The 24,797-nt window shown below is 32.4% G+C and overlaps 2 protein-coding genes across 3 annotated transcripts; one reads left to right on the top strand and one right to left on the bottom strand.

The window, feature by feature from the left end:
* Window positions 1–4,825: 4,825 nt before the first annotated feature.
* On the top strand, window positions 4,826–6,065 carry LOC117917724 (probable carboxylesterase 18). The gene has a single exon (XM_034834092.1). The coding sequence runs from the start codon at window positions 4,885–4,887 to the stop codon at window positions 5,890–5,892; it is 1,008 nt and encodes a 335-aa protein (XP_034689983.1). The 5' UTR covers window positions 4,826–4,884; the 3' UTR covers window positions 5,893–6,065.
* A 4,618-nt stretch (window positions 6,066–10,683) lies between these two features.
* LOC117918515 (long chain base biosynthesis protein 1) lies at window positions 10,684–24,501 on the bottom strand. Of its 2 annotated transcripts, XM_034835237.1 has the most exons (13): window positions 24,300–24,501; window positions 21,888–22,148; window positions 21,692–21,786; window positions 16,394–16,485; window positions 15,837–15,930; window positions 15,675–15,747; window positions 15,437–15,569; window positions 14,565–14,739; window positions 12,472–12,612; window positions 12,300–12,395; window positions 12,024–12,165; window positions 11,311–11,438; window positions 10,684–11,219 (listed from the first exon to the last, which is right to left on the bottom strand). In XM_034835237.1, the coding sequence occupies exons 2-13, from the start codon at window positions 21,991–21,993 to the stop codon at window positions 11,043–11,045; spliced, it is 1,452 nt and encodes a 483-aa protein (XP_034691128.1). In that variant the 5' UTR covers window positions 21,994–22,148; window positions 24,300–24,501; the 3' UTR covers window positions 10,684–11,042. The 2 variants fall into 2 exon arrangements, with proteins under 2 accessions (XP_034691128.1, XP_034691129.1); XM_034835238.1 differs by lacking the exons at window positions 21,692–21,786; window positions 21,888–22,148.
* Window positions 24,502–24,797: the final 296 nt, after the last annotated feature.

Below are 24,797 nucleotides of genomic sequence, written 5' to 3'. Positions count from 1 at the left end.
TTCCTCCTTTTGGCGTTCACCAACCTTATCATTCAAGAGAGCCCATGTCATACTAGAACAAATTTGGTGGTCTTTCTTGTTCTTCGGTAAAATTCACTTCGTTTCATTCATGTATACACTCACTTTACTCGTAAACTCTACCGAAAAGGGGCATATTTGTGAACCCCAAAATTTGTCCCAATTTTATTTTTACATTAATTTTGAGCTCAATTTTAAATCTCAATTACATGTGTTATTTTAGGCCCACTCACCCTTTAATTTTTAGTTTTCATTATTTTGTAAATTATTATTATTTTTAGTTTTTTTATTATTATTATTTTATTATTATTATTATTATTATTATTTTAAATCTTATTTTTACTTATTAATTTTATTTGTTATTATTATTATATTTTTATTTTATTTATTTATTATTTTATTTTATTTTTTATATTTTTTTTCTCTCCTCTCTCTCTTCCTTTTTCTCCTCCACCTACCCTCACCCACTCACTTCTTCTCTCTCCTCCCATACTCTCACCACCGGCCACTTTTCAATCTTCTCTCAATTTTTTTATTCTCTCCCACTCTTCTCTCTCTTTCCCAAGACTCCTCCATTTGGCCGAGCCCCCCTCTCCCATTTTTTTCTTTTTTCCCTCATCTTTTCCCCCCCATTTTTCCCTCCTCTCTCCTCTCTCCTCTCTCCTCGGGGCTCCCTCCTCTCTCCATTCACTCACACGGCCGAAACCGAACCTAGGGTTTCTGGGGGGAATTTATTTTCTTTTTTTTCTCAACTCCCCCCGGGAACAACAGCAGAAGCCCCCCATTTTTTTTTCTGCTTTCTTTTTCTTTTCTTTCTAAAGTTTTTTAGGGCTTTTGGCAACCCCCCTCTCCATTCACTCTCACACGGCCGGCACCCCACCTTGGCTTCTGGGCATTTTTTTATTTTCTTCTCCCCCCAAACTCCCACAGGCGCGACCCCCATATTTTTTTCCATCTTCTTCCTCCTTCACAGCACTCCACCACACTTCCCATTTGATTTTAATTTTTATTTCATTTTATTTTGCTTCTCGAAAACCCGTCCACCCTCACTATCGCCGATAGGGCCACCGGCCAGTCGCCACCGGCAACCCCTTCCCATCTTATCCGTTATTATTATTGTTATTATTGTTATTTTATTTTATTTTAATAATAATTGTTGTTTGTGAAATTTGGATTGTTAAATTAATATGAAATTTTGGATTAATTTATTGTTGGTAGAATAATATATAATTTGATTTAATTTATTGTTAGTGAATTAATTTGAAATTTGTTAATTTGGGTTTGTGGGCATATTGTATTTGGTGATCAATTTGGGGATATTTAGATTATATCAATTGCATATTGTTTATTTGGACTTGGACCTAGTGTTAAGTTGTTATTTGTTTGGACTTGAAATATTATTTCTCTTGACCATGTGTTTTTTTTATGTGGGCTTGTTAATTGATGTGGATTTTGGGGCCCATAATGTGGGTGGGATTTGTTGGATTATTTGAATATTTGATATGAGCTTGACCAATTTAAATTGTTTAATTTGGATATGGGACAATTATGGTGTATATTAAACTACGCTTAGATTATGAAATATTAAATTTAGGTATAGTAGAATTTATTTTAATTTATCTAATTTTAGGTTTGGTTGATAGTGTTTGTATTTTTTGTTATTAATTTGGACGTTCTAGGTTAAGACCTATAGTAATTTGGGCTCATTTTAATTGAGGAAATTTATGGGACTAATTTGAAATTGGAATTTGGGTTAGAATATTTGTTTGAGATTTTATACATCTCTAGATATTTACATTTGTGTTATTCTTGTTTTTGCATGGACCCGCTCTGCAATCTTGTTGGCTGAGTACGAATTGATGACATGTGGAGCTTGTTGTAAGTTTATTTGGGTACATATTTTATTTCTCACTTTTTATTTAATTTTATTTTTATTAGTTTGTATAAATATTCGTTCGCATGTATTTATTGAGTGTGTATAGAATTGAACATCAAACAAACTAGAAATTTTGTTTAAATGAGAGGAATAAGTCAATAAATGTGTTTTAATAAAACAACAATTTTAAAATATTATTTTTAATAAAAGAAAGTTTTTATTTTATTTTATTTTATTTTTTATTTATAAAAATTCAAAAAAATGCATTTAGAAAAATCCAAAAGAAATGTTTTTAATGGAATTTGAAAATTTGTTTTTAAATAATATTTGTCCAAAAATTTCTTTGTTTAACAAAAATTTTCCAAATATTGTTTTGTAAATAAAGTTGTCCCAAAAATTAATTTTTAATAAAATCGTCCAAAAAAAATGTTTTTTTAAATAAATTCTTTTTACTTAATTAAAATTGGATTAAAAGTCGTTTTTAGAAATAGATGATTTATTTATTTATTTTTATTCCTAATTTTATTTTTATTTTTTCCTTTTAATTAGAAATTCTTTTGTAAATAAAGTTATGTCATTTTAAATAATTTATAAAAATCACTCTTTTAAATGAAAATGAATATAAATACTTTTGTAAATAAAATTGTAAAAATTCATTATTTTCTAGTAAAAGCAAGTAAGAAATAATTTTTGTGCCCAAATTGAAATTTTGTAATGAATTCTTTTGATACAATAAGTGTAAATAGTTTTTTTTTTTTTTTTTAATTGTATACAATTAAAACTGAGAAAATAAATTGTTTGTTTTTATAAGTAAATAAATGGAAATCATTAATTCAAAATCATTTTTAATAAAATCCTTTGAAATTTCTTTAAAACTTTTTTTAATATCTTTTATTTATTTAATTCAATAAATCATTTTGCATAATTTTTTTATTATTTATTTTGTGTATTTTTGTAATTAGATTTCATCATTGTTTTTGTGCATATTAATTATCACCATGACTTGTATATTGATTATTTTTCTTGGTATCCATAATTAATTAATTAATTGCCACAATTTCCTCAATTCGTTTAGTAGAGGCCGTACGTATGCGGGCTTAGAGGGGTGCTACGGCTCACCAGCGTACCTTCCCAATAAGTAACCTGACCCCTAGACCTAAACTTGGTTTTTCGCAGACTCGTTTTTTTTCTTCAGGAGTCACACTTAGGGTTTTTTTTTCTTATTTGGTTTTTCCCTTAAAAAAAAATAAAACAAAAATAAGTGGCAACTCCAAGTCTTTTTCTAAAAATCAAATTTTCATCAAATAAAATAAAAAACGAGTTTCGCCATCGAGTGGGAACACATCGAGCAAAATGCGGGGTCCACACATATATGCACAATTCGTGAGTGATAAAAAAAATAAAGGAATAACTCATAATCTATTATAATCTTTCATAAATGGTAACTTTGTACGCCTTTGTACACTTAATACATTTTCCTTATACAATTAATGTAATACGATTGTACAGTGACGCAATAAATGAATAAATAATTTTTTTTCATATAAAAAAAATAGTACTAAACAAGGTTTTCAATTTTCATTTTTAAAAATAGTTTTCATTTTTTAATTAAACGTATTTTCAAAAAGAGACAATATAGAAAATAAAAAATTATTTTTAAAAATAAAAAAAAATAAAAAATAAAAACTATAAAAATATTTTAAAACTAAACTCAAATATAATTTATATAATTTTTAATTACTTGTTTTCATCTAAAATAAGTAAATATACATTTCAACCCTTTTATATAAGAAAAATTCAATCTCTACTATATATTAATATAATCAACTTCTAAAATTAGTTCATATGAAAATATTTTTATTAAGTACTTAAAATAAAAACTTTTCATCCCTCCTCTTTATTTCTTTTTCTTTTTCTTATTTTAATAAATTTTCAATTAATTCAAATCATTAAAAAAAATCATTAATAAACAAATTTGTAACATTTCATATAACTTATTACTAAAAGTTATTAAAATAAGGAAGGAAGAAGATTAAAAAAAAAAAATTAAACTTTTTATTTTATAATAGTAAAAAAAAAAACTTTAAAATACTTTTTGAGTATAAAAAAATTAAAATGGTGAATATATTTATTTTAAATGATATTTTAATCATTAAATTATTTACTTCTAAAATGTAAAAGATAAAAATAAATGTAAAAGATAATTTTTATTTATTTAAATTAATATTTTTTTAGAAAGTATTTTCCAAAATAGTCCTTGAATCATTAATATAATGTTTGTTTATTTATAATTTAAAAATAAAAAATAATGTTAATTTTTTAATTATTTATAAAAGAGTTTAAAAAAATAATGAAAAATAAAAAAATGGTTAAATAAGAAAGAATATTGGCAAGTAGTAGAATAAAGACAAAAATGAGTCAAGTTGATATTTTTATCAATTACTATTTCATATCCTTATCATTAATGGGTGGTTGAAGGAACTTATCTTAATTATGAATCCTATATGGGTTTTGTGAGTATAAAATCCTACCACTTATTTATTATAGAAACATGTTATCATTAGGTTTTTGTTTCTCATTTTTAATTAAAAAACAATTTTAATATGAGTCTTGCATGTGAAGTATATGGTAGAAAAAGTACACATTTATCTTATATTTTTAAAAATTATTTTTTAAAAAAATTAAATTTGAGATTATAAATTTTTTGTAGATAACTCAATTTTTTTAAATATTGTTCAAAACCATTATTTTTTGAATTATATATATATATATATATATATATATATATAACATAAATAATACTATCATTTTTATTTATTTATTTATTGAAAATATGAAATAGATTGAGACAGAGAAATAATTTATTTTCTTGCATTTAATGCATAATGAAGAAAAAATGTTAATTCGTTGGCCAATCCCGAGAGGTGTCCCAGTGATATTTGAATCCAGATCCCATCTTTTCTCGCCGCCCAAAGAAAAGAACAAACAAAATGACTCAATTCTCACCTGTTCTTCCATGGAAAACCAAGATCGTCCTTTTCGCGCTTTCTGTCGTTACCGATTATGCCCGCCGTGATGACGGCACCATCAACCGCCGTCTCCTCTGCTTCCTCGACTTCCGCGCTCGGCCCAACTCTACTCCCGTTAACGGAGTTAAGACCTCCGACGTGACTGTCGATCCCTCACGAAACCTCTGGTTTCGCCTCTTTGAGCCTACGGAGGTTCCTGGCGGAGGCGAGAAGCTTCCGGTGATTGTGTTCTTCCACGGCGGCGGCTTCGCCTTCATGAGCGCCGATTCCAAGGCCTACGACGCCGTGTGCCGCCGATTCGCCCGAAAAATCCCTGCCATCGTGGCCTCCGTCAATTACCGGCTCTCGCCGGAGCACCGGTGCCCGGCACAGTACGACGACGGCTTCGATGTCCTCAAGTACCTGGATTCTCAACCCCCGCCCAACTCCGATCTGTCAATGTGCTTCCTCGTCGGGGACAGCGCGGGGGCCAACCTCGCGCACAACGTGACGGTGCGGGCGTGCGAAACAACGACGTTTCGGGAGGTGAAGGTGGTGGGACTGGTTCCCATTCAGCCCTTCTTTGGGGGAGAGGAGAGGACGGAGTCGGAGAGGAGGCTGGAAGGTTCGCCGCTGGTGTCAATGAGGCGTACGGACTGCATGTGGAAGATGTTTTTGCCGGAAGGAGCCGACAGAGACCACGAGGCGGCGAACGTGAGCGGGCCGAGAGGGAGGGAGTTGTCGGAGGTGGAGTTTCCGGCGACGATGGTGTTCATTGGAGGATTCGATCCGTTGCAGGACTGGCAGAGGAGGTACTGCGAGTGGCTGAAGAGATCGGGGAAGGAAGTGAGGGTGTTGGAGTATGGGAGTGCGATTCATGCGTTTTACATCTTTCCGGAACTGCCGGAGGCGTCTCTCTTGTTTGCAGAGGTGAAGAATTTCGTTGAGAAACAGAAGAAAACGCATAGGCAATACCCATCCAGGATCTAGGTATAATTTATGTATTATGAATACTAATATAATGTGTTGTTCTCGTATTACTGAAGAATATTTTGCTCAGAAGTCACATTTATCCCTATTTTTTGGAAAATAATTGAGGGAAAAACATAAGAGAAAGAAAATAGGGAGGATGTATTTGGTTGGTGGGAAAATTCGAAAAGGAATGAGAGGAAAAAAGAAATAAAGAGTTTGAGGTAGTGAAAATATATTTAATTTTTGAAAATTTTGAGAAACAAAAGTAAGAGGAAAATAGAAGCAAAAATATTTGAAGTTGAAACTCATTTAAACTTAGCATGAGTTATTTTTACTTTTTAATGTTTGAAAGTATTTGAAACTTAGATTATTTCTCAAGACGCAATAAAAATATTTAATTATAATATGCTGAGGATCAATAATAAAACATAAAAACATAAATAAATGAAACTACTAAGATTCTGTCCATTTGAATGCGTGGGACAAAGTTTAGAGCTTGCCTCGCAAGTCGCAACTGTGTAACTATTTTTAAAAAACTTGATAATAAAGTGAGAAATGTTTTTAGTAATAAAATTATGTTTGGACACTCAGCATTTGAAATGAAAGTCGCATTTTGCAGCTGGAAGCTATAATATTCTCAATTTTTATGGTGTAGAAATTTCATCTTATAACATCTGTGGAGAATTTTATCATATCACATGTTTTGATTTAAAAATTAACTCATTTTTTATATAAATATCTTTAACTATTTCAAATATTTATTAAAAAAAATGTTATTTAAAAAATAAAAATATAATGATAACACTTTTATCATAATAGGACAAAAAAAAAATGAAAGGCCTTTTAATTAAATAACCCAAAAGAAAAAAAAAAGGAAAATAAAAAATAAATTCAAAATTAACAAATTATTTTTATATGTTTCTTTAAATTCATTTTTTTTTAATTTCTTCCATTATACAAAAATTAAATAATTTTTAAATATATAAATTTCTAACTATTTTTTTAAAAAAAATTTATAATAAAACCAAATATAAAAATGTCATTTTCTTTTACCTTTTTTTTTTCTTGGTACTTTTCACGAACCAAACATAACCTATAACCAAAATGCCATCCATCAATAGGAATTGAATTTGTTGTCATCGGCAAGTAGGAGGCAGGAGGAGCTAGGATTTTTCTCAATAGTACGGTAAATTAAAAAAGTTATGCTTAAATTACTGTAGTAGAAGAAGTTATTACAAATATACGGTAGTTTTTGCCACATAGGAGAAAGGATTTGCTACTTAGGAGAGAGGAGAGAGGGTGAACGTATAAAATTTTTTTAAAACCAAAATCATCTTTTCAAATTTCAAAAGTCAAAAAGGGAAATCGTCTCTTCAAAAGACGAGTTCCATGAAAAAAAAAAAATTAGTATTTAAAAAAATTCCTCATTTACAAGGGAACTCGTCTCTTCAAGAGACGAGTTCCCATGGGAAATTTTTTTTTTTTAAATACCCAAATTAAAAAAAAAAAAAAAAAAAAAAAAAAAAAACAATTCCTCAAGGGAACTCGTCTCTTGAAGAGACGAGTTCCCATGGGAAAAAAAAAAATTTTTTTTTTAAATATTTTTTTTTATAAAAAAATTCCCAATATAAAAAATAAAAAAAAAAAAAACAATTCCTCAAGGGAACTCGTCTCTTCAAGAGACGAGTTCCCTTGAGGAATTGTTTTTTTTTTTTTAATTTGGGTATTCAAGAGACGAGTTCCCTTGTGGATTTTTTATTTTTTTTTTTTTTAATTTGGAAATTTTTTTATAAAAAAAAAATATTTAAAAAAAAAAATTTTCCCATAGGATTTTTTTTTTTTTTAAATTTGGGTATTTAAAAAAAAAAAAAATTTCCTATGGGAACTCGTCTCTTCAAGAGACGAGTTCCCTTGTGGAATTTTTTTTTTTTTTTTTTATAATTTGGGAATTTTTTTATAAAAAAATATTTAAAAAAAAAATTTCCCATGGGAACTCGTCTCTTCTTCAGGTATTGTTTTTTTTTTTTTTTTTTTTTTTTAATTTGGGTATTTAAAAAAAAAAAAAAATTCCCATAGGAACTCGTCTCTTGAAGAGACGAGTTCCCTTGTGAAATTGTTTTTTTTTTTTTTTTAATTTGGGAATTTTTTATAAAAAAAAATATTAAAAAAAAAAAATTCCCATGGGAATCCCTTAAGGAATTGTTTTTTTTTTTTTTTTTTAATTTGGGTATTTAAAAAAAAAAGAAAAATTTAAAAAAAAAAAAAATTTCCCATAGGAACTCGTCTCTTGAAGAGACGAGTTCCCTTGTGGAATAATTTTTTTTTTTTTTTTTTTTTTTTAAATTTGGGTATTTAAAAAAAAAAAAAATTTCCCATAGGAACTCGTCTCTTGAAGAGACGAGTTCCCTTGTGGAATAATTTTTTTTTTTTTTTTTTTTTTTTTTTTTATAATTTGGGAATTTTTTTATAAAAAAAAAATTTTTTTTAAACAAAATTTCCCATGGGAAGAGTTCCCTTAAGGAATTGTTTTTTTTTTTTTTTTTTTTTTTTTTTTTTTTTTTTTTTTTAATTTGGGTATTTTAAAATAAAAAAAATTCTCTTGTGGAATATTTTTTTTTTTTTTTTTGGGAATCTTTTTATAAAAAAAAATATTTAAAATTTTTTTTTTTTTTTTTAAATTTGGGAAAAAGAACTCGCCTCTTGAAGATACGAGTTCCCTTAAGGAATTGTTTTTTTTTTATTTTTTTATAAAAAAATATTTAAAAAAAAAAAATTTCCCATGGGAACTCGTCTATTCTTCAGGAATTGTTTTTTTTTTTTTTTTAATTTGGGAATTTTTTTATAAAAAAAAAAAATTTTAAAAACAAAATTTCCCATGGGAAGAGTTCCCTTAAGGAATTGTTTTTTTTTTTTTTTTTTTTTAATTTGGGTATTTTAAAATAAAAAAATTCTCTTGTGGAATATTTTTTTTTTTTTTTTTTTTGGGAATCTTTTTATAAAAAAAAAATATTTAAATTTTTTTTTTTTTTTCCCATGGGAACTCGTCTCTTGAAAGAGACGAGTTCCCATTGAGGAATTGGTTTTTTTTTTTTTTTAATTTGGGAAAAAGAATGAAGATACGAGTTCCCTTAAGGAATTGTTTTTTTTTTTTTTTTTTTTTTTTTTTTTTTTTTTTAATTTGGGAATTTTTTTATAAAAAAAATATTTTTTTATAAAAAAAATATTTTTTTTTAAAAAAAATTTCCCATGGGAACTCGTCTCTTCTTCAGGAATTGTTTTTTTTTTTTTTTTTAATTTGGGTATTTTTTTTTAAAAAAAAAAAAAAAATTTCCCATGGGAACTCGTCTCTTGAAAGAGACGAGTTCCCATTGAGGAATTGGTTTTTTTTTTTTTTTAATTTGGGAAAAAGAAAATTGTTTTTTTTTTTTTTTTTTGTAATTTGGGAATTTTATTTTTTTTAAAAATATTTTTAAAAAAAAAATATTTTTTTTTCCCATGGGAACTCGTCTCTTCAAGAGACGAGTTCCCTTGTAAATGGGGAATTTTTTTAAATACTAAATTTTTTTTTTTTTCATGGAACTCGTCTTTTGAAGAGACGATTTTCCTTTTGACTTTTGAAAAGATGATTTTGGTTTTAAAAAAAATTTATCCGTTAACCCTCTCTCCTCTCTCCTCTCTCCTCTCTCCTAAGTGGCAAATCATCTCTCCTATGTGGCAAAAACTACCGTATATTTGTAATAACTTCTTCTACTACAGTAATTTAAGCATAACTTTTTTAATTTACCGTACTATTGAGAAAAATCCGGAGGAGCTACGTCTACGGCTACTAAATTTTTTTTGAGAATACCATCCTTAATGCCATAGCTGTCAAAAGCAAGCAAAACACTTATCTTGAAGGATGGATGGCATGAATTTGACACTTTTTAAGTGTGGGGGCTATATAAGATTGCCCATGAGGAGTGTTTCCAGGGCCTTCCCTACGAAAATTTTGATTCATTCTAATCAATTTTAACAAATACACACGAAGCATTAGTTTGAAAATTTTTATATATTTGTGGGAAATTTTTTACATAAAATTATGGTTAAATACTCTGCAGCTAAACCTTTTAAAAAGTCGGAAAAAGCTAAAAAGAAACTATTTAAAAAGAGCCAGGGGCGCTGTGCCCTGCTCTTCTTCCCATGGGAAACATAGGCGAGAAAGTCCCCCGGTCTCGGGGAATTGGCAAAAAGTGATTAAATACATTTTCTTGTACATAATACACGAGTCTAATGGAATCCAAATGAATAATATACATCCTTACATGATAGAATTGGTTAATTGATTCTGGATTGTCCAAGTTTGTTCTCCCCAAATTCTTATACCCATTTAAAGAGAAATATATATGTAAAACAGAATTACCAGGGCAGAGCACCCACGGCTCTTATAAGAATTGAACATCTTTTGGCTTTCTCTCCTGCATGCCCCTGTGCACCCCACTCAGATGCCAAGAATAAAGCACAAGTGAAGGACAATCCCATTCAAGGCTATGTTTGTTTATCAAAAAAATTTTGAGGAAAATGTAAAAAAGAAAAAAAAAATTAATTAAATTATTTTTATGTGTAGCTTAAAACTCATTTTATTTGTTTCATCTTTTATATATAGAACTTAATTTTTTAAAAAAATATATAAGTTTCTAACTAATTTTAATTATATTTTATTTTCTTTGTATTTTTCAAAGTGAAATCAAACATTGAGAAAATCATTTTCTTTTCTTTCCTTATATTTTCCTAGAACTAAAATATAAGAAAATGCATGATCATCCCTTTCTATTTCACCAAAGGATTAACATCAAAATAGAATACTTGTAAAATGCAACAAGACTTCCACAAGCCACAATCAATCTCAAAGTGACAATTAACAGATATTACCTCAAGACAAAAACCAGTATTTTTAACCACTCTACTCTACTTGCATGTTGAATATTTAAAAGGAAAAAGAAAAAAAAAAAAAAAACCAACTTAAAGTGTTACATAAATTATCAATATCCTCGAGACATTTTTTTTTCTTTCCTTTTTCCATATTTTTTTCTGTTGGGGGTGGGAGCCTCATTTCTTCATTGGCTGGCATGACACAATAAATAGTTCAATGAATGCAATGAGGTTAAAAATTGAGATCTGGCATGCACCTGTCAACTAGAACCCGCCAGCACTGATGCTGCAGCTCTTTTCAATGATTCAGATGCCTTCAAGAGATCAGATTCGGTATGTGCAGCAGAAACAAATAGTCTGATTCCAACAGGCAGACGACATTTATCAAGTGTGGATCTCTTGGAAGCCACAACAAAAACAGAGTCTTTGTTCAGCATCTGCAACAGAGCAAACATTTGGGGATGGATTCATTAGGATGTTCGACTGACCAACATGTGACAGAGGAATTCAGAGAAACGATGATCTTACGTGATCCACAATATCTTCAAGCAGGTGGAGGTCATTCTTTAAGGAACCTGTCGAATTCTCTAGTCTGAGAAAGACTATGGGTGATAGTGGATTGCTTGCTATTGAAAGGCCTTGTATATCTGACAATTCTGCATTTGCCCAACATATTTTGAACCGAAAATGGGTTAGACCAGCAGCAAGCTAAACAATGTAAGATTCCTACCCATCCATTGAAAAAGAAAAACCTAATTAGCACACATCACCCTCAGCAACATAGTAGCTATTTGAAGTACATGTCAACCAAAAAGGCAGGATTCTGAAGAATCCAACAGTTAGAAGCAAACTAAACATATTGCTTTACTTTTATACAGCTTCTAACCCTCAGCAACATAGTTGCTATTTGAAGTACACGTCAACCAAAAAGGCAGGATTCTGAAGAATCTAACAGTTAGAAGCAAACTAAACATATTGCTTTTCTATACAGCTTCTAACCACCCAGTCCTGTTTTCAGTATAGATCGGTTTTGGGAAAAAACCATTGGCAAAGCATTCAATTAAAAGAGGATTTTTCATTTTTTTTTCTTGGAAACATTGAAAATGCCAAGAAACATATGGAAACCGAAAGCCAACTTCGTTAAATACAATGAGGTCAAATAGCATGCGTAGAATACATTGAGATTCAGCAAGGGAGAGGCACCACCTTGGTGTTAGATTAGTAGCGAGATAAGAACAAACCTTGCCATAATACAGCAATATTTTCCTTCAGCTTCATAATCAGATCAGGATTTTCCTCCAGGACATCGACAGCAGTAATTGCAGCACTTGCGAGATAGGGGGGCAAAGAAGCAGAGAAGACATATCCAGAACTGCTCAGACGCTGCAAAGCATGGCATAGCCTGAGGCGTCAACACTAGTAAGTTGGAACAAAATTTAAGTATTGAAAATCAGTATATATATATATATATATATATATATAGTAGTCAACTAGTAAAGAACTTCAATCTTCCATACTTGATGATCAATGACTCGAGTACTTCCAGTGCAGAATCCTCCTTCTGTGGCTAATGCATGTCCCATGGCAGCAGTTATAATATCTATCTTCTCAATCTGCATACCCCATAACCATGGGATCATGAAGGAAGAGTTGATTCCTGATTAAAAGTAGTAAGTTCTTAAAACATACCGGAACCCTAAAGAACTCGGTGAGACCTCTTCCAGTGCTGCCCAACACACCAAATGAGTTACTCTCATCCAATAAGACACGGAAGCGGTATTTCTCCTTCAATCTGATAATCTCATCTAATGGAGCTATTTGGCCAGAATTCTAGAAGTTTCAGAAATCAAAATATTAAAAGGTCATCATAAAAAATGATAAAGCAATATAATGATATTGTAGTAACATAGCAAGTCTAGAAACTACTGATTATGCAACTTCTGCAGATAGCAAGTCGAGAAACTACTAATTATGAAACCTCTGCAGAGTTAATAATCATTCCTTTTGGATTCATTGTATTCCATCAGGAGCAAAAAAGTAAAATACTTCAGAACATAAACTGGGAAGAAAACAAGAGAACCACATAAACATATTTTGAACATGAGTAGGAAAAAGTACAATTGAAGATTGAATCTCATCTAAAAATAGTTTTTACTGAAGGAAGAAAGGAGAAGTCCAATCCACACAATATTGCAGCATTCTCAGAAATATGGATAACTTGGGAGTACCAACAAGATGCACCGAGGAAACAAGGGCTTCAAGTTGGAAGAAGAAAAAGAAGAAAGCAAGGAAAAAAGAACCATGATGCCTACTTCAAAGCACAATAGAAATGAAAAACAGAAGGCTGCATGAAACAAATTTTAGAATTTGAAACCACAAGCACATTGGTAACTTGATTTAACTTCATCTTATCAATTTGGAGAATCAATGTTTCTCCTTAAATTTTCTAAAATCTTATTAAAATTGAAAGACACATATCTATATCTATTCAATATAAAAACTGCAAGCAATCATATACGGCCCTCAGTAGCACAGGATAAAATGAAGTTCAAAATTTTACTATTAGAACTAGAACTCTCCATTCTTATAATTTTTAGCAACAACAGATAGAATGTACTATCTTGCTAATTGCAGATATGCAAGCATGTCAACATTTGAAACTAAAAATAAAGTATCATGGGATTTTCAATGAAATATACTTGCATGTGCAACTTTGTAGCTGCTTATCATCCCGCCTATGCAGGACTGATTCCATAAGCCCACAATGCAGAGCATGAGTGGTCATTTTGACAAGAAGCATTTTTTTAAGGTTTGGGCATCTGTAAAAACCATTTTTTTTTTTATATAGGTAAATTTTTGTCCCCATTAGGACTTGAACCTAGAACGTCCCACAAACCCTCCACAACCTGTTACCACTTGAGCCAGGCCTCAAGGGCTGGGCATTTGTAAAAACTATGAGCTGTCTCAGGAAAGCAAAGCCATCATCAAAGTTCAATCACGATTTTTATTTTTATTTTTTTGAGACTGAAACAAACATCTTCATTCATCTTTAAAGATAAATACAAGAAGGACGAGCAATGTCTTCATTCATCTTTAAACAAATATCTTCAATCACAATTTCTTCCACCATTTTTCCAGGATCTACACAGGCAGAACATTCAATAAAGTACCAATTAAAATATTCTGGAAACTATGTGTACAAATGAACATCTTTGCATTGATACCAAGTGCACCAAGCATTTTCAAGTGGTTTCTGGTGTATACATTTGATATATTTCTCTTAATAAGAGAGTTTTATTGCAATGGAGGAACATTACTGGGGAAAGAGCTATGAAGAAGGAAAGACAAAGAATCCTTCACAGGCAAGCTAGAGAAGCAATGGAAGATTTTAAAAAAACATACAAAAATAAGGTTGCTCAAGAACACTCAAGGGGGTGTAAAAATGACCCATAAGAGTTTCCATTGTGGTTTCTCCTCTCTAAGCAAGGAAGCCACCTTAGTTCTAACTTCTAACCTCTGGGACACAAAGGATAAGGAGAATTGTGAGTACTTGCATCTTATGAGAGATTTCTGACCTCTCCATTCACCAAGAAAAGGTAACCCCAATATGGCCCACAAGGTGATCTATCTAAGCCAATGTTCCAATTTGCCTGATCCCATTTAGCCCAGGAGATAATAGAGGAATCTCCTTCTGCCAATAGAGTTGTAAAATATGTATGTATCCATGCTTGAGTATTTGTTTGGCATGCCAAAAGTTAAGATGCATGACTAACAAAAAATACCTGGTACACAGCTTCAACCACAATATAACGCCGCAGCTTCTTAGCCCTCTTGTTCTCTAAAGTAATTTTCTCTAGAGTATTTTGCAAAGACTCCATGTCATTGTGCTTGAAATACACTATTGTACTTCTAGAAAGATAAAGGCCATTTTGTATTCCCCAGTGGACTCCCTCATCCCTGAAATAGGAAAAGACATAGTTTAAGTAGAGAGACAAACATATACCAGAAATTTCCTGTCAGCTATATTTTACGAAAGAAACCTATGTCACAAAATCAACAAGAAACCCAACCTTAATATGACACAAGCCACTAAAAATAATTGGATGAATAGATAATGCCACAATTTAAACCGGAGACAATATCATCAAAGATCAGAAGAAAAGAAGAGGGAATAGAAAAAGAAATCAAAATGCAAAGTGCCAGGGACAAGTGCCAAGTCAAAATAAATTAAGAAGACTGCATCCAAATATAAATAAGGTCCAATAATAGGAATGCAAGATAAAAGCAGCTGAAATGCAAGCTAAAATGCAAACCAAATCTTATATCACATTCTTTTCAAAGCAAGCCTGGACAATGAGATAAAAGCAAGAGTTAAAATGCAAACCAAATCTTACAACATCACATTCTTTTTAAACTAAGTCTGAACAATGAGATAAAACCAAGAGCACTTAGATTTCTTTTTTCCTTTTCGTAATTCTTATTGCCTGACCATGATAATACTGCATCAAAATCAAAAACTAATATTGAAAAGAAAAAGGCCAAAGATCAATCAGAAATACATAAAACATTATTCACATCCATAGGCAATACATGCTAACATTTATGTAATATCCAGATAACCAAAGATTAAAAAGTCGACATTAGATATACTCACACAACAATGATGTCTCCTCTTTTACAAAATGCTGGGATTGCACTGAACATGGTGGAAAGTCCATAAGAATAGAGTATTGAATCAGGAGTGCCCAAAAATTTTGCTATTCTGGCCTCACAATCAAGGTGAACATCTACAAAATACAAACTGTTAGTAAGTGTTCTTTCCATGTTAAAAGGGAAAAGTAAACAACCATATATGTAGTTTACTTAAAACTATATTAAATATTGAGCCTTACCGATTGTTCCATAGAAACCACGAGGACCACAAGAACCAACACCATATTTCTCCAGTGCAGCAGTGCAAGATTCCTGAGATGAAATATTGCATTGGTGGCTATATTTAAGTAAAGGATTATCATAATAAAGATTGGTAAATAATAGGAATGGGTTTGCCTCACCAGTAACTTCTCATGTCCAATCAATCCAAGGTAATTTGCTGAAGTAAAGTTCACTACTTCTTTGCCATTGATTACTGTATGTGGCCCTGCGGCACTGCATAAAATGCAATTCATGAACAGGGATACCTCTAATTTGTGGAAAATCTCTTCAAATTTTAGCTGAGAACCTCAATATTTTCCTTAGGAAAAATAATAAGCATCTCAGACTCAATTCTGTGTCTAAATTTCAAAACCTAGAATCAAGGACCAAGATTATATGTGAAACAGCATAAAATTGAAGGAAAATAGAAAAATCCAAAACCAACAAGTAGTTTGTGACAACTCCAAGAAAGAAATAATGCACATTTTGGGTAATACAAATAGAGAAACATGTCATAACATCAAGAAAGAAACTCTTCAATGAAGTTTGAAAAAAGAACAGGAGCTTTATAACTGAAAGGTTTTCTCCAACTTAACCTAAAAGTGGTATAGAATGAGGACAAAAGGCTAAAATTTGACAAGAACCACAAGAACTTCTTTCATTAGAAATAAGTTGACAAAAGTAACAAGTATTTTACCTTTCCAATACTGGAGGTTCACACTGCATCTCTTCTGTAAGAGGAGGAATCAGGGATTCTGGAACCCATTCTTCACACAGCTCATCTATTTCCTACATACAGACAGCATAATTTAGAGCAATGTTAGGTCAGCACAGGTTTTTATACATAGAAAGGATGATGGTATACCTATACAAAAATTACAATGGTGGTAAGGTTTAACCTAAGAGTCCATTTGGGAGTGATTCTGGTTAAAGCACTCCTAGTCTTAGCACTTTTATTAGTAGCATTTTCATTAGAAATGTTTTTAAAGAGAATCACTTAGTGTTTGAATATAAACTTTTAAAAAAAAGTACTTTAATAGTGTTCTTAGTAATGTATTATATAACAAAAAGGTGATTTTTGGAAGAATCACTTACCAAGTGATTCTGTAGAATTTTAAAAGCAATTTTCAAAAGTTTCTCGAACATCTAAATTTTGTAAGAAGCACTTCCAAACATTATGAAGCACTCTTAGGCCCTCTTGAAATCACTCTCCCAAATGGACTCCAGATCTTAAAAGAAGTGTGAAGTTAGAAAATGACAAGCATGATAACATCCATACGCATGGCTCAATATTGATACTACAAAGGATATGCCTCTAAAAGAACTAAATATCAGAGCAATTTAAAGAGAAAAAAGAGACCCACATTGACCATAATAAGATTAAATTTAAAGCAAAATCACAAGGTTAAAACTGCAAAATGATTAGCAGCAAAATTTCAGACAAGCTTACGATACTTTATGCATTCAATATTAGCCCATGATTTTATAATTGAATGAAATTTTTTACCCAGTTTGAAAATAAATCCATTTCAATATTTTATAGTTATGATATTAATTGACACTAACATTTCAAACATTTGGCTAAAATTTGAGAAAACTTGTTAATTTTGGAACTTCATTTTTATTTTGTTCATAAACTTTAATTTCCAAGATAAAACAAAGAATCCAGAATAGAAAGATTTAACACTTTTGACACCATAAAAATTCAAAGACTAGCTTTAAGCAGCAGTAGAGCCGCGCCCCCCCCCCAACCTTCTTTTTTTTTTTTTTTTTGCATGTGTGAGCGCTGACTGTGAAAAGATGATGATGTTTCTACACTTTATAACCATCAAGAGCACAATCTGTACCATCACAAAGGCCGACAGCATAGAATTAAGGTGACAATAATGTCAATCTAACCCCTTAGGCAGTGAGGACTAACCTTCAATCTGGAGGTCAGCCCTACTTAATACATTCTTATGCAACAGTAAACTACAATATCATTACAGCCTAAATGTATCAAATAACATATTTCCTCCTCTTTTTTTCGACCAGCGAAGAGAAAAAAGATTAGCAAATGCCTGAAAAGTGGCATTTCCCAACTAGACAGGAAGTATACAAGCATCACCTGATAAAGCATAAAACAAAGCTGAGTGGCAAAAAGAGGGCCTTAGCACACCTACATCAAATGAATAAAGTCTAGAAAAGATGAACTATCCTCCACAAAAGAATCAGTTGACCAATAGAACAAAATTTTAGGCAGAACGTATTTCAAACTAAACACTGGGAGCTTCAATTATTCAAAGATTCTATGAATCCACTCCTTCCAAGTGGACCAGAATAAGAGGGACAGAGTGATTTTCACACTTTCTGCTCACAAGGCTGCATCCCCAACAAACCAAAAACTCCTTTCTAAATAAGGCAGCACCCAAGAGACTCCAAAGATGTTAAACAAAAGGGCCTGTAGACTAATAAGGATGTGATTATTCAACTTCTCTCCTTGACCGCATAAGCTACACCAGTTCCAAAAAATTCTGTCCCTTCTCATCAGCTACTAAATGATCAGGATCCTTCCCAGAATAACCTCTCATAGGGGGGAAAAACACCTATGCTAATGTAGCATTAAGCCCTACAGAGTTACTTGAAAAGATGTGGGAGCCATACAGGAGAGCACCTTATAATAAGAAATTACCAAAAAGTCACATCTTTCTGAGAGCTTCCACACCAACATATATTTCTGTATGTCCTCTTAACTTCGCAATCATAAATTCAACACATGAAACTCTCTACTAATTCAAGTCCAAATCATGAAACATTCTGATGATCACTGAATTCCACTGACAGTTTCATCCTCCAAGCACCAATAATCAGCTACAAGTAGATACCTATTTTCTGCAAAGATGAAAAGATTCTGGAAGCTATCCTTAGAAGGACTCTCCCCACACCAGAGATCAAACCAAAACCAGGTCCTTAGCCCATTCATCATAGAGATAGTAGTCCGTCCATGAAATTCTTACCAGTCTTTCCCAATAAACTTCTAGATCCTCTCACCCGGGCATGGGTGAGAATACACAGCTCATCACCTCCAAAGGCTCTTGCTTCTTCCTCTAAGCTCTTCCCAGGTTCAGCTAAGACCTCTTGCCTCCTCATTTTTTAATCATTTCAAGGCTTCATCTCTCTTCTCCTTAGCTCTTCCAAGCACTGCCAAGACCTCCAGAGTTCCGCCAAGCATCTTACCTCTTCTTTTAACTTTTCCCAAGTTCACCAAGTATGCTTGACCATTCCTCCTTATCTCTTTTCTCTTCCTTTTCACTTTTAACTCTTATTGAGGCTCAGATGAAGTGGACGTGACCCATAGTGGAATTGCATGTATTAATGAGGATTTGACAAGCGTACAAGACTCGTAACAACAACTGAGGTAATCTGCCAATGTTAGGTGATTATCTATAATATTCCATTTGCCTATTAAAAAAAGGTTGGGTCACTTAATCTAGCTTAAAACGGGTCTTAATTGATTAATTAACCATACATGGTCATCTAATTAATCAATTAGCTCAATCTAGAAAATTTGTTCATTGTCCCTTGTGCAACCTTGCATAATTACCAAAACACCCTTATGCATAAGAGTAAACTAAGAGTCAATCCAAGTCTCATAAATCATACCATCATGGTATATGAGCTCAGAGCAAGAACCACTGGGACCCATAGAAGTACTAGCTTTCTCATAATCCAATTCTAAAGTTGATTCAACATTCCACTAAAGAGAATCAATTGCACTTCAGTATCCTATGTTAATAACAACAAGACGAATCTTAAGTTTATTACATAGAAAACCGATATACATTCATCCCTTTAGGCCATGGGATGAATAAAAATACCTTGCAAAATAGAATTAGCATACCCTAGAGCAAATCTAACATTCAAAAACCTATCATAGGGCTCTAATACTAGTTTTTGGGAATCCTAGATTGCTTCATTCCCTTACCTTGGATCATATAGGTGCATGCAAAACTACCTTAGGCCTCTAGATCCTACGTAATGGAAACAAAAATCAAAATTTTACCAATAAAGGATCTAGAGAAAAGCCATTACAAAACTTTACCTTTAATTTGGATGTTCCTAAATCAATTCCACTCAGTGAAGATGAAGAACAAAGAATATGGAAATCTTATACACCTAAGATCTTTCACTCAATGACTTGAACCACGATCTTAGCTCACCAAAGTGTGGACTTTAGAAGGAAGGAATGCTAGGCTTTCTCTCTTTGGAGGTGGAAGACAACTGTCTCTCAAAAGGTGATGGAAACCCTAGCCTTAAGGGGTATTTATAAGGTTCCTCTACTGGGCTTAAGTGATTACATGACAAAACCATTGCCTAACAACGCATTGAGGACATAAAATATCATTTTTATTTTAAGTCCCCTAAAGCTAATGACAAGTGGCAAGATAGGTGACACTAAAAAACAAAAGGGTTCAGAACATGGCTTTCACGAAAACTTTTAACAATTATTACTAAAGGCAAATCATTCTCTATTCTCTAAAAAGAGAGATATAAGCCCATTATCCTTTTATTCCTTCTCTAGATAACTTAATCAAGAGAGGACCCTTGGCCTGTACCAAACTAATGTCTTTTATAGGTATGGGAACCATATCCAAAAAGTATAATCTTTATTACCAAGTACCAAGGTGATCAACATGTAACTCTTGCTCTTGTAAAATCCAAGACTCCAATCATCATCATCAATCATGAAGTAGACAATATGCTTTTATTTTTTGCTCTTTCAGTCTCATCTACGAAAATTTGCCACAAAAGGCCAATTTCGCAAGGATCAAACCATGGCACAGTGCCATTCAAACCTCTCCAAGGATATGACCACTTCACCAACCATTCTCCCTAAGCTTTTGGGCATCTCTTTTTGTTCCCTACAACTCACCTAAGCTAGCCAAGGGTCTTGAATCTCCTGCCTCATCCTCAACAACACTCCTTAAGCTCTCTAAGAATCTCACCTCTTCCCATTAAAACTTTCCATGAGCTCCCAAGGTTATGCCCGTTCTTTTACAATTCCCCCCAAGCTTCTCTTACAACTCTCCCAAGGTATTTTCCTCTTCAACTTTTCCTAAGGCCACAAGGACCTGACCTCTTCCACTCAATAACTGTTCCTAAGCTCTCTTGCCCTCTCCGCCTAATTCTCTCATAGATCCTAATCTCTCTTTCCTAGTTCTCTGTGAGTTCTTATGATGAATTAACCTTTGTCAAGCATCATCAACCTCTTAAGAAAGAGGTGCCTTAAATTTCTTTATGTTCTCTTCCCCAAGTGCTGCATAAAACTTTTGGCAAGGAGAGAGAAAGCAATTATGGGTGACAGTATGCAGCTTACCACCTCTCCAGCCTCTTATCAATTACCTCTTCTGCTCAACTCTTCCTAAGCTCTACCAAGGCTTTCTTGCCTCTACCTCTAGCACTTTCCAAGCTCTACAACCTCCTGCTTCTTCCCTTTAATTCTACCAAACCCTGCCAAGGCCTTATGCCTCTTCTGCTTAGAGTCCTAGTTGCACCCCTTTTCACCTTTTCTAGGTGTTCCATCTACAAGTCTAATGTAACAAGGTTGCATCCCTCCAATTTAAGTTCTTGATATATTCTTTCTTGCTTGATTATCAATAAATGAATAAATATTTTCTATATCCTATCATAGATAAACATTTGGAACTCAAAATTAACAAATCCTGTCTTCTAATAGAGGACGTCTTCTCCATTTTGTTGTCATCTCTTTTCCTAAACAATAAAGTTTAATTCTTTATATTATCTTTCCTTAAATAAATCGTGGCTTTTTTCTCTTTTGGCCACACTTATAACAACATATTCTCTAATAAAAAGACAAAAATTTCAGATAAAGCAAGGAAAAAAAAGGTTAATGGAGACAATGAAACAGTCAAAAAACAAACATAGACAGAAAAAGGCTATTAAATAAGAGAAAGTTGACATCAAGATTAAAAGGCTTGACAGCTGTTGAACAAACCTTCTTTGTTAGTGGGCGTTTAGGGGGTTTGTAGCTCTTTTGGGAAAGTAGGAAAATAATGGCCAGCAGAAGAACAACTTCCACAAACAAATGCCCTTCAACAAAATGTAAACAGAACATTAAGGACGGTAAGGACAAGGTCAAGGAAATTTTGATCAGTTTCAAAAAAGAAAAAATGAGAGAAATTAGGCAATACCGCCAATTTGCACTCCAAAAACAACAGCCCGGGGTAAAGGAGCATTAAATGCCAATGTCACCCAATCTACTGCAGTAGTCACTATATCTGTAACAGCTGATGCCATTTTATTCAATATTCAATTTGGCATGCAGTGAGGCTTCAACCACAATGTAGATAGACAAAGATACTCGTTTCCATTTGATATATTGTTTCAAAGTTCTGGCAATGTCATATCCACCTGACAGACGTCATAACCCGCATGTATTTTGGGTTGTCAACCTGTGCATTGGGCAGTACGAGATATCATAGTCAAGATTAAAATATAGGGTTATTTGATTAAAAGGGATGAAGTAATCTCAAATTTGTAAATCTAACCCTTCACTTTTTTCAGCCCAAAAAATAACACATTTTTTATCAAAATACCCTCATTTTTTTCTGGTAAAAGTAACATTTTCTTTTAAAAGTCACTTGAAAATAATTGAAAAGTTGAAGGGCATTGATGTAAAAAATGTGTTTTTAAGTACAAACATGGGAGGGGTTAGATTTATAAATTTGGGATCATTTCATCCCTCTTAATCAAATAATTATAAAATATAATGGCAAAACATCAAGGAGAAAGTATTAAAAAATAATATAAGGATTGTGAGAATAATTCTTATGCTCTTTTTACTCTGTTGAGTACCTATCTGCATTCCTTGCATCAGTTAGCACTAATAAAGAACATAAAATCATTTATAGGTGAATGAAGAGAATCATAGAAATTGACAACTGTTATACATTGGCAAGAGAACCTTTAATTTCAAGCAGATTGTTTATGGCACATCATGAGATTAGTTTTAAGTTCCTAGTTGACAAACTATTGGAATTCATTGATGAAGAGATGATGAGAAATATATGGGAGCAAAATGGAAAGGTGAGTTTACAGATGAAAAAGGGATTAAAATAAATCATGAAAAGCATGGGGCAACCATTGCTCAACCTTGAAGATAATGAGAGCAAAGCACAGACCCTAATGCAACCATGTAAGATTTTATATCAAATAGCGTGTTGGGATCTTATTTGATACATGAATGAGATAGAATTGAAAAACCAAAGACACCATACAATACCAGCATAAAATAACATCATTTATTCTAATTATGATTTGACTATTCAAAATTCTACAGTCTTCAAGACATGCTCAATTAAATTCTAGACTATTGTCTTTGGTGTTCTCCTTGTTTGGTGTTTCATGGGTTCCTCCTCTATTCAGTTAAAGATGTCCTTCTGAGTTGGCATAGCGATGTCATGACAACCAAGTGCAAGACAATGTGGAGACTCTTCTTTTGGATCACCAGGAAAGAGCATAATAGGAGAACCTTTAAAGGCAAGAAGTGGTCAAGCTTCGCAATGAAGGATGTAATCTTTAAGACTTTGTTTATGTGGTCTGGTGGGGATCTGGGCTCTCCTTGTTTGTTTGTTTGTTTGTTTGTTTTTTGGACTTTGTTGATAGAATGGGAACTTATTAGCTAGATAGTGGTTTTGTTTTGTGTTCTGGTGCACTCCTTGCATACATCGTGTGTACATGGGATACACCACCTTTTTATGAGGCACTTTTAATCTATCGTCTTCATTTGACTATCAAAAAAGAGGTACTGAAAAAAAAAAAAAAAAACAAAGCTGTGATGTAGGCAAAAACCAGGATTTTGCCAATTCAGGAAGAATCAAGAATTTATATTCAGTTTCGACTCATACAAAGATATAAATAAATAAATAAAAAATAGAAAGAAAAAAAAAAGGAATTAGATATTTAAGTTTGAATTCCAAGGGTAAAATTCCAGAGAACCCACAGAAAGTGAACCCAACATGGAATTACAGAGAGCCCCCATTCAAAGTTACCACTGAACATAGCTTAATTGTAGGATAATTTGACATCAATATCTGACGTGAAAACAAACTTGCATTCTCATCAAGCCAGTAAAAAAAATACATCGAATTACCCTGAGAGTAGGTGGAAAACTATGAAAAAGGAACAAATGAGAAGAGATCAAAAAACTGAAAAATTAAAACTTTAACACGAAAAACATGTCGAGCAACGTGTTCAAACTGTTTCCAATACTAACTTCATGAAAACATCACTAAGGACTTGTTTTCTTGCCTTTGACATAATTTTTTTAAAACTTGTTTATTGTTTCCATTTGCAAATCCTTTTCACTTCCATAAAAGAAGATTCAAATTCCCTCGTCTTTCTCAGCAACCAAACAGATCATAATAAAGGCACGGAACCTAAACCCGAAAAACAAAACGCAGATCCCGATCTACAAAACAACCGACTGATAAAACAATCGAGGAGTCAATTAAAAACAAATCAAAGCTATGAGCTTCCAACACGAGTCTAACCAATTGCCAAAAACAAAATCAAAGCAGAATCCATGAAAGCAACCAACCAACCTTATGAGAGAAAAACAAGATTTGAATGGAATGGAGTGGAATGAGCAAATCGGAGATCTGATCCTCCAAAACCTCAATAAATAAGAATAGATATACAGACGTTGAATGAGAAGATGGAGATGGACAACGGGGGGTGGGCTTGAGGTCTGGAGTTTATGGTCTCAAAGAAACTAAGCCAGCCGCCCCTGGATTCTTTGGTCGTCGATTTTCAATTTTCATTTATTCGTTTGATGTGGACGCAATCTACACGCTCTGTGCTTATTTTAAATTATATGTATTTATTAAATTTTTTCCAAATCGGTAATCTCGGGTGTGTGTCAAAATGTGGGGGCATTAAGCTTGAATTAAAACCGAAGCCGCCCTAAATATTGAACCAAATCAAGTTTATTTAAGGCTCCATTTGGATCAACTTATGAGAAATTCAATTTTTTTATTATTTTATAAGAATTTGTACACCTATTACCTAATTTTGTTTAAAGAATTTAGTATAAAAAGTTT

Source organism: Vitis riparia, chromosome 7 (assembly GCF_004353265.1).
Source record: "Vitis riparia cultivar Riparia Gloire de Montpellier isolate 1030 chromosome 7, EGFV_Vit.rip_1.0, whole genome shotgun sequence".
Taxonomy (NCBI): Eukaryota; Viridiplantae; Streptophyta; class Magnoliopsida; order Vitales; family Vitaceae; genus Vitis; species Vitis riparia.
The sequence above is the reverse complement of the archived record's forward strand: the minus strand, read 5'-3'. Positions and strand labels throughout refer to the sequence as shown.

Coding starts and splice junctions, on each gene's coding strand:
- LOC117917724 (XM_034834092.1), top strand. CDS start 4,885: ATGACTCAATTCTCACCTGTTCTTCCATGGAAAACCAAGATCGTCCTT.
- LOC117918515 (XM_034835237.1), bottom strand. CDS start 21,993: ATGGCATCAGCTGTTACAGATATAGTGACTACTGCAGTAGATTGGGTG. Junction 15,931..16,393: donor GAACCTCCAGTATTGGAAAG/GTAAAATACTTG, acceptor CATTTTATGCAG/TGCCGCAGGGCCACATACAG. Junction 15,748..15,836: donor TTGGACATGAGAAGTTACTG/GTGAGGCAAACC, acceptor ATTTCATCTCAG/GAATCTTGCACTGCTGCACT.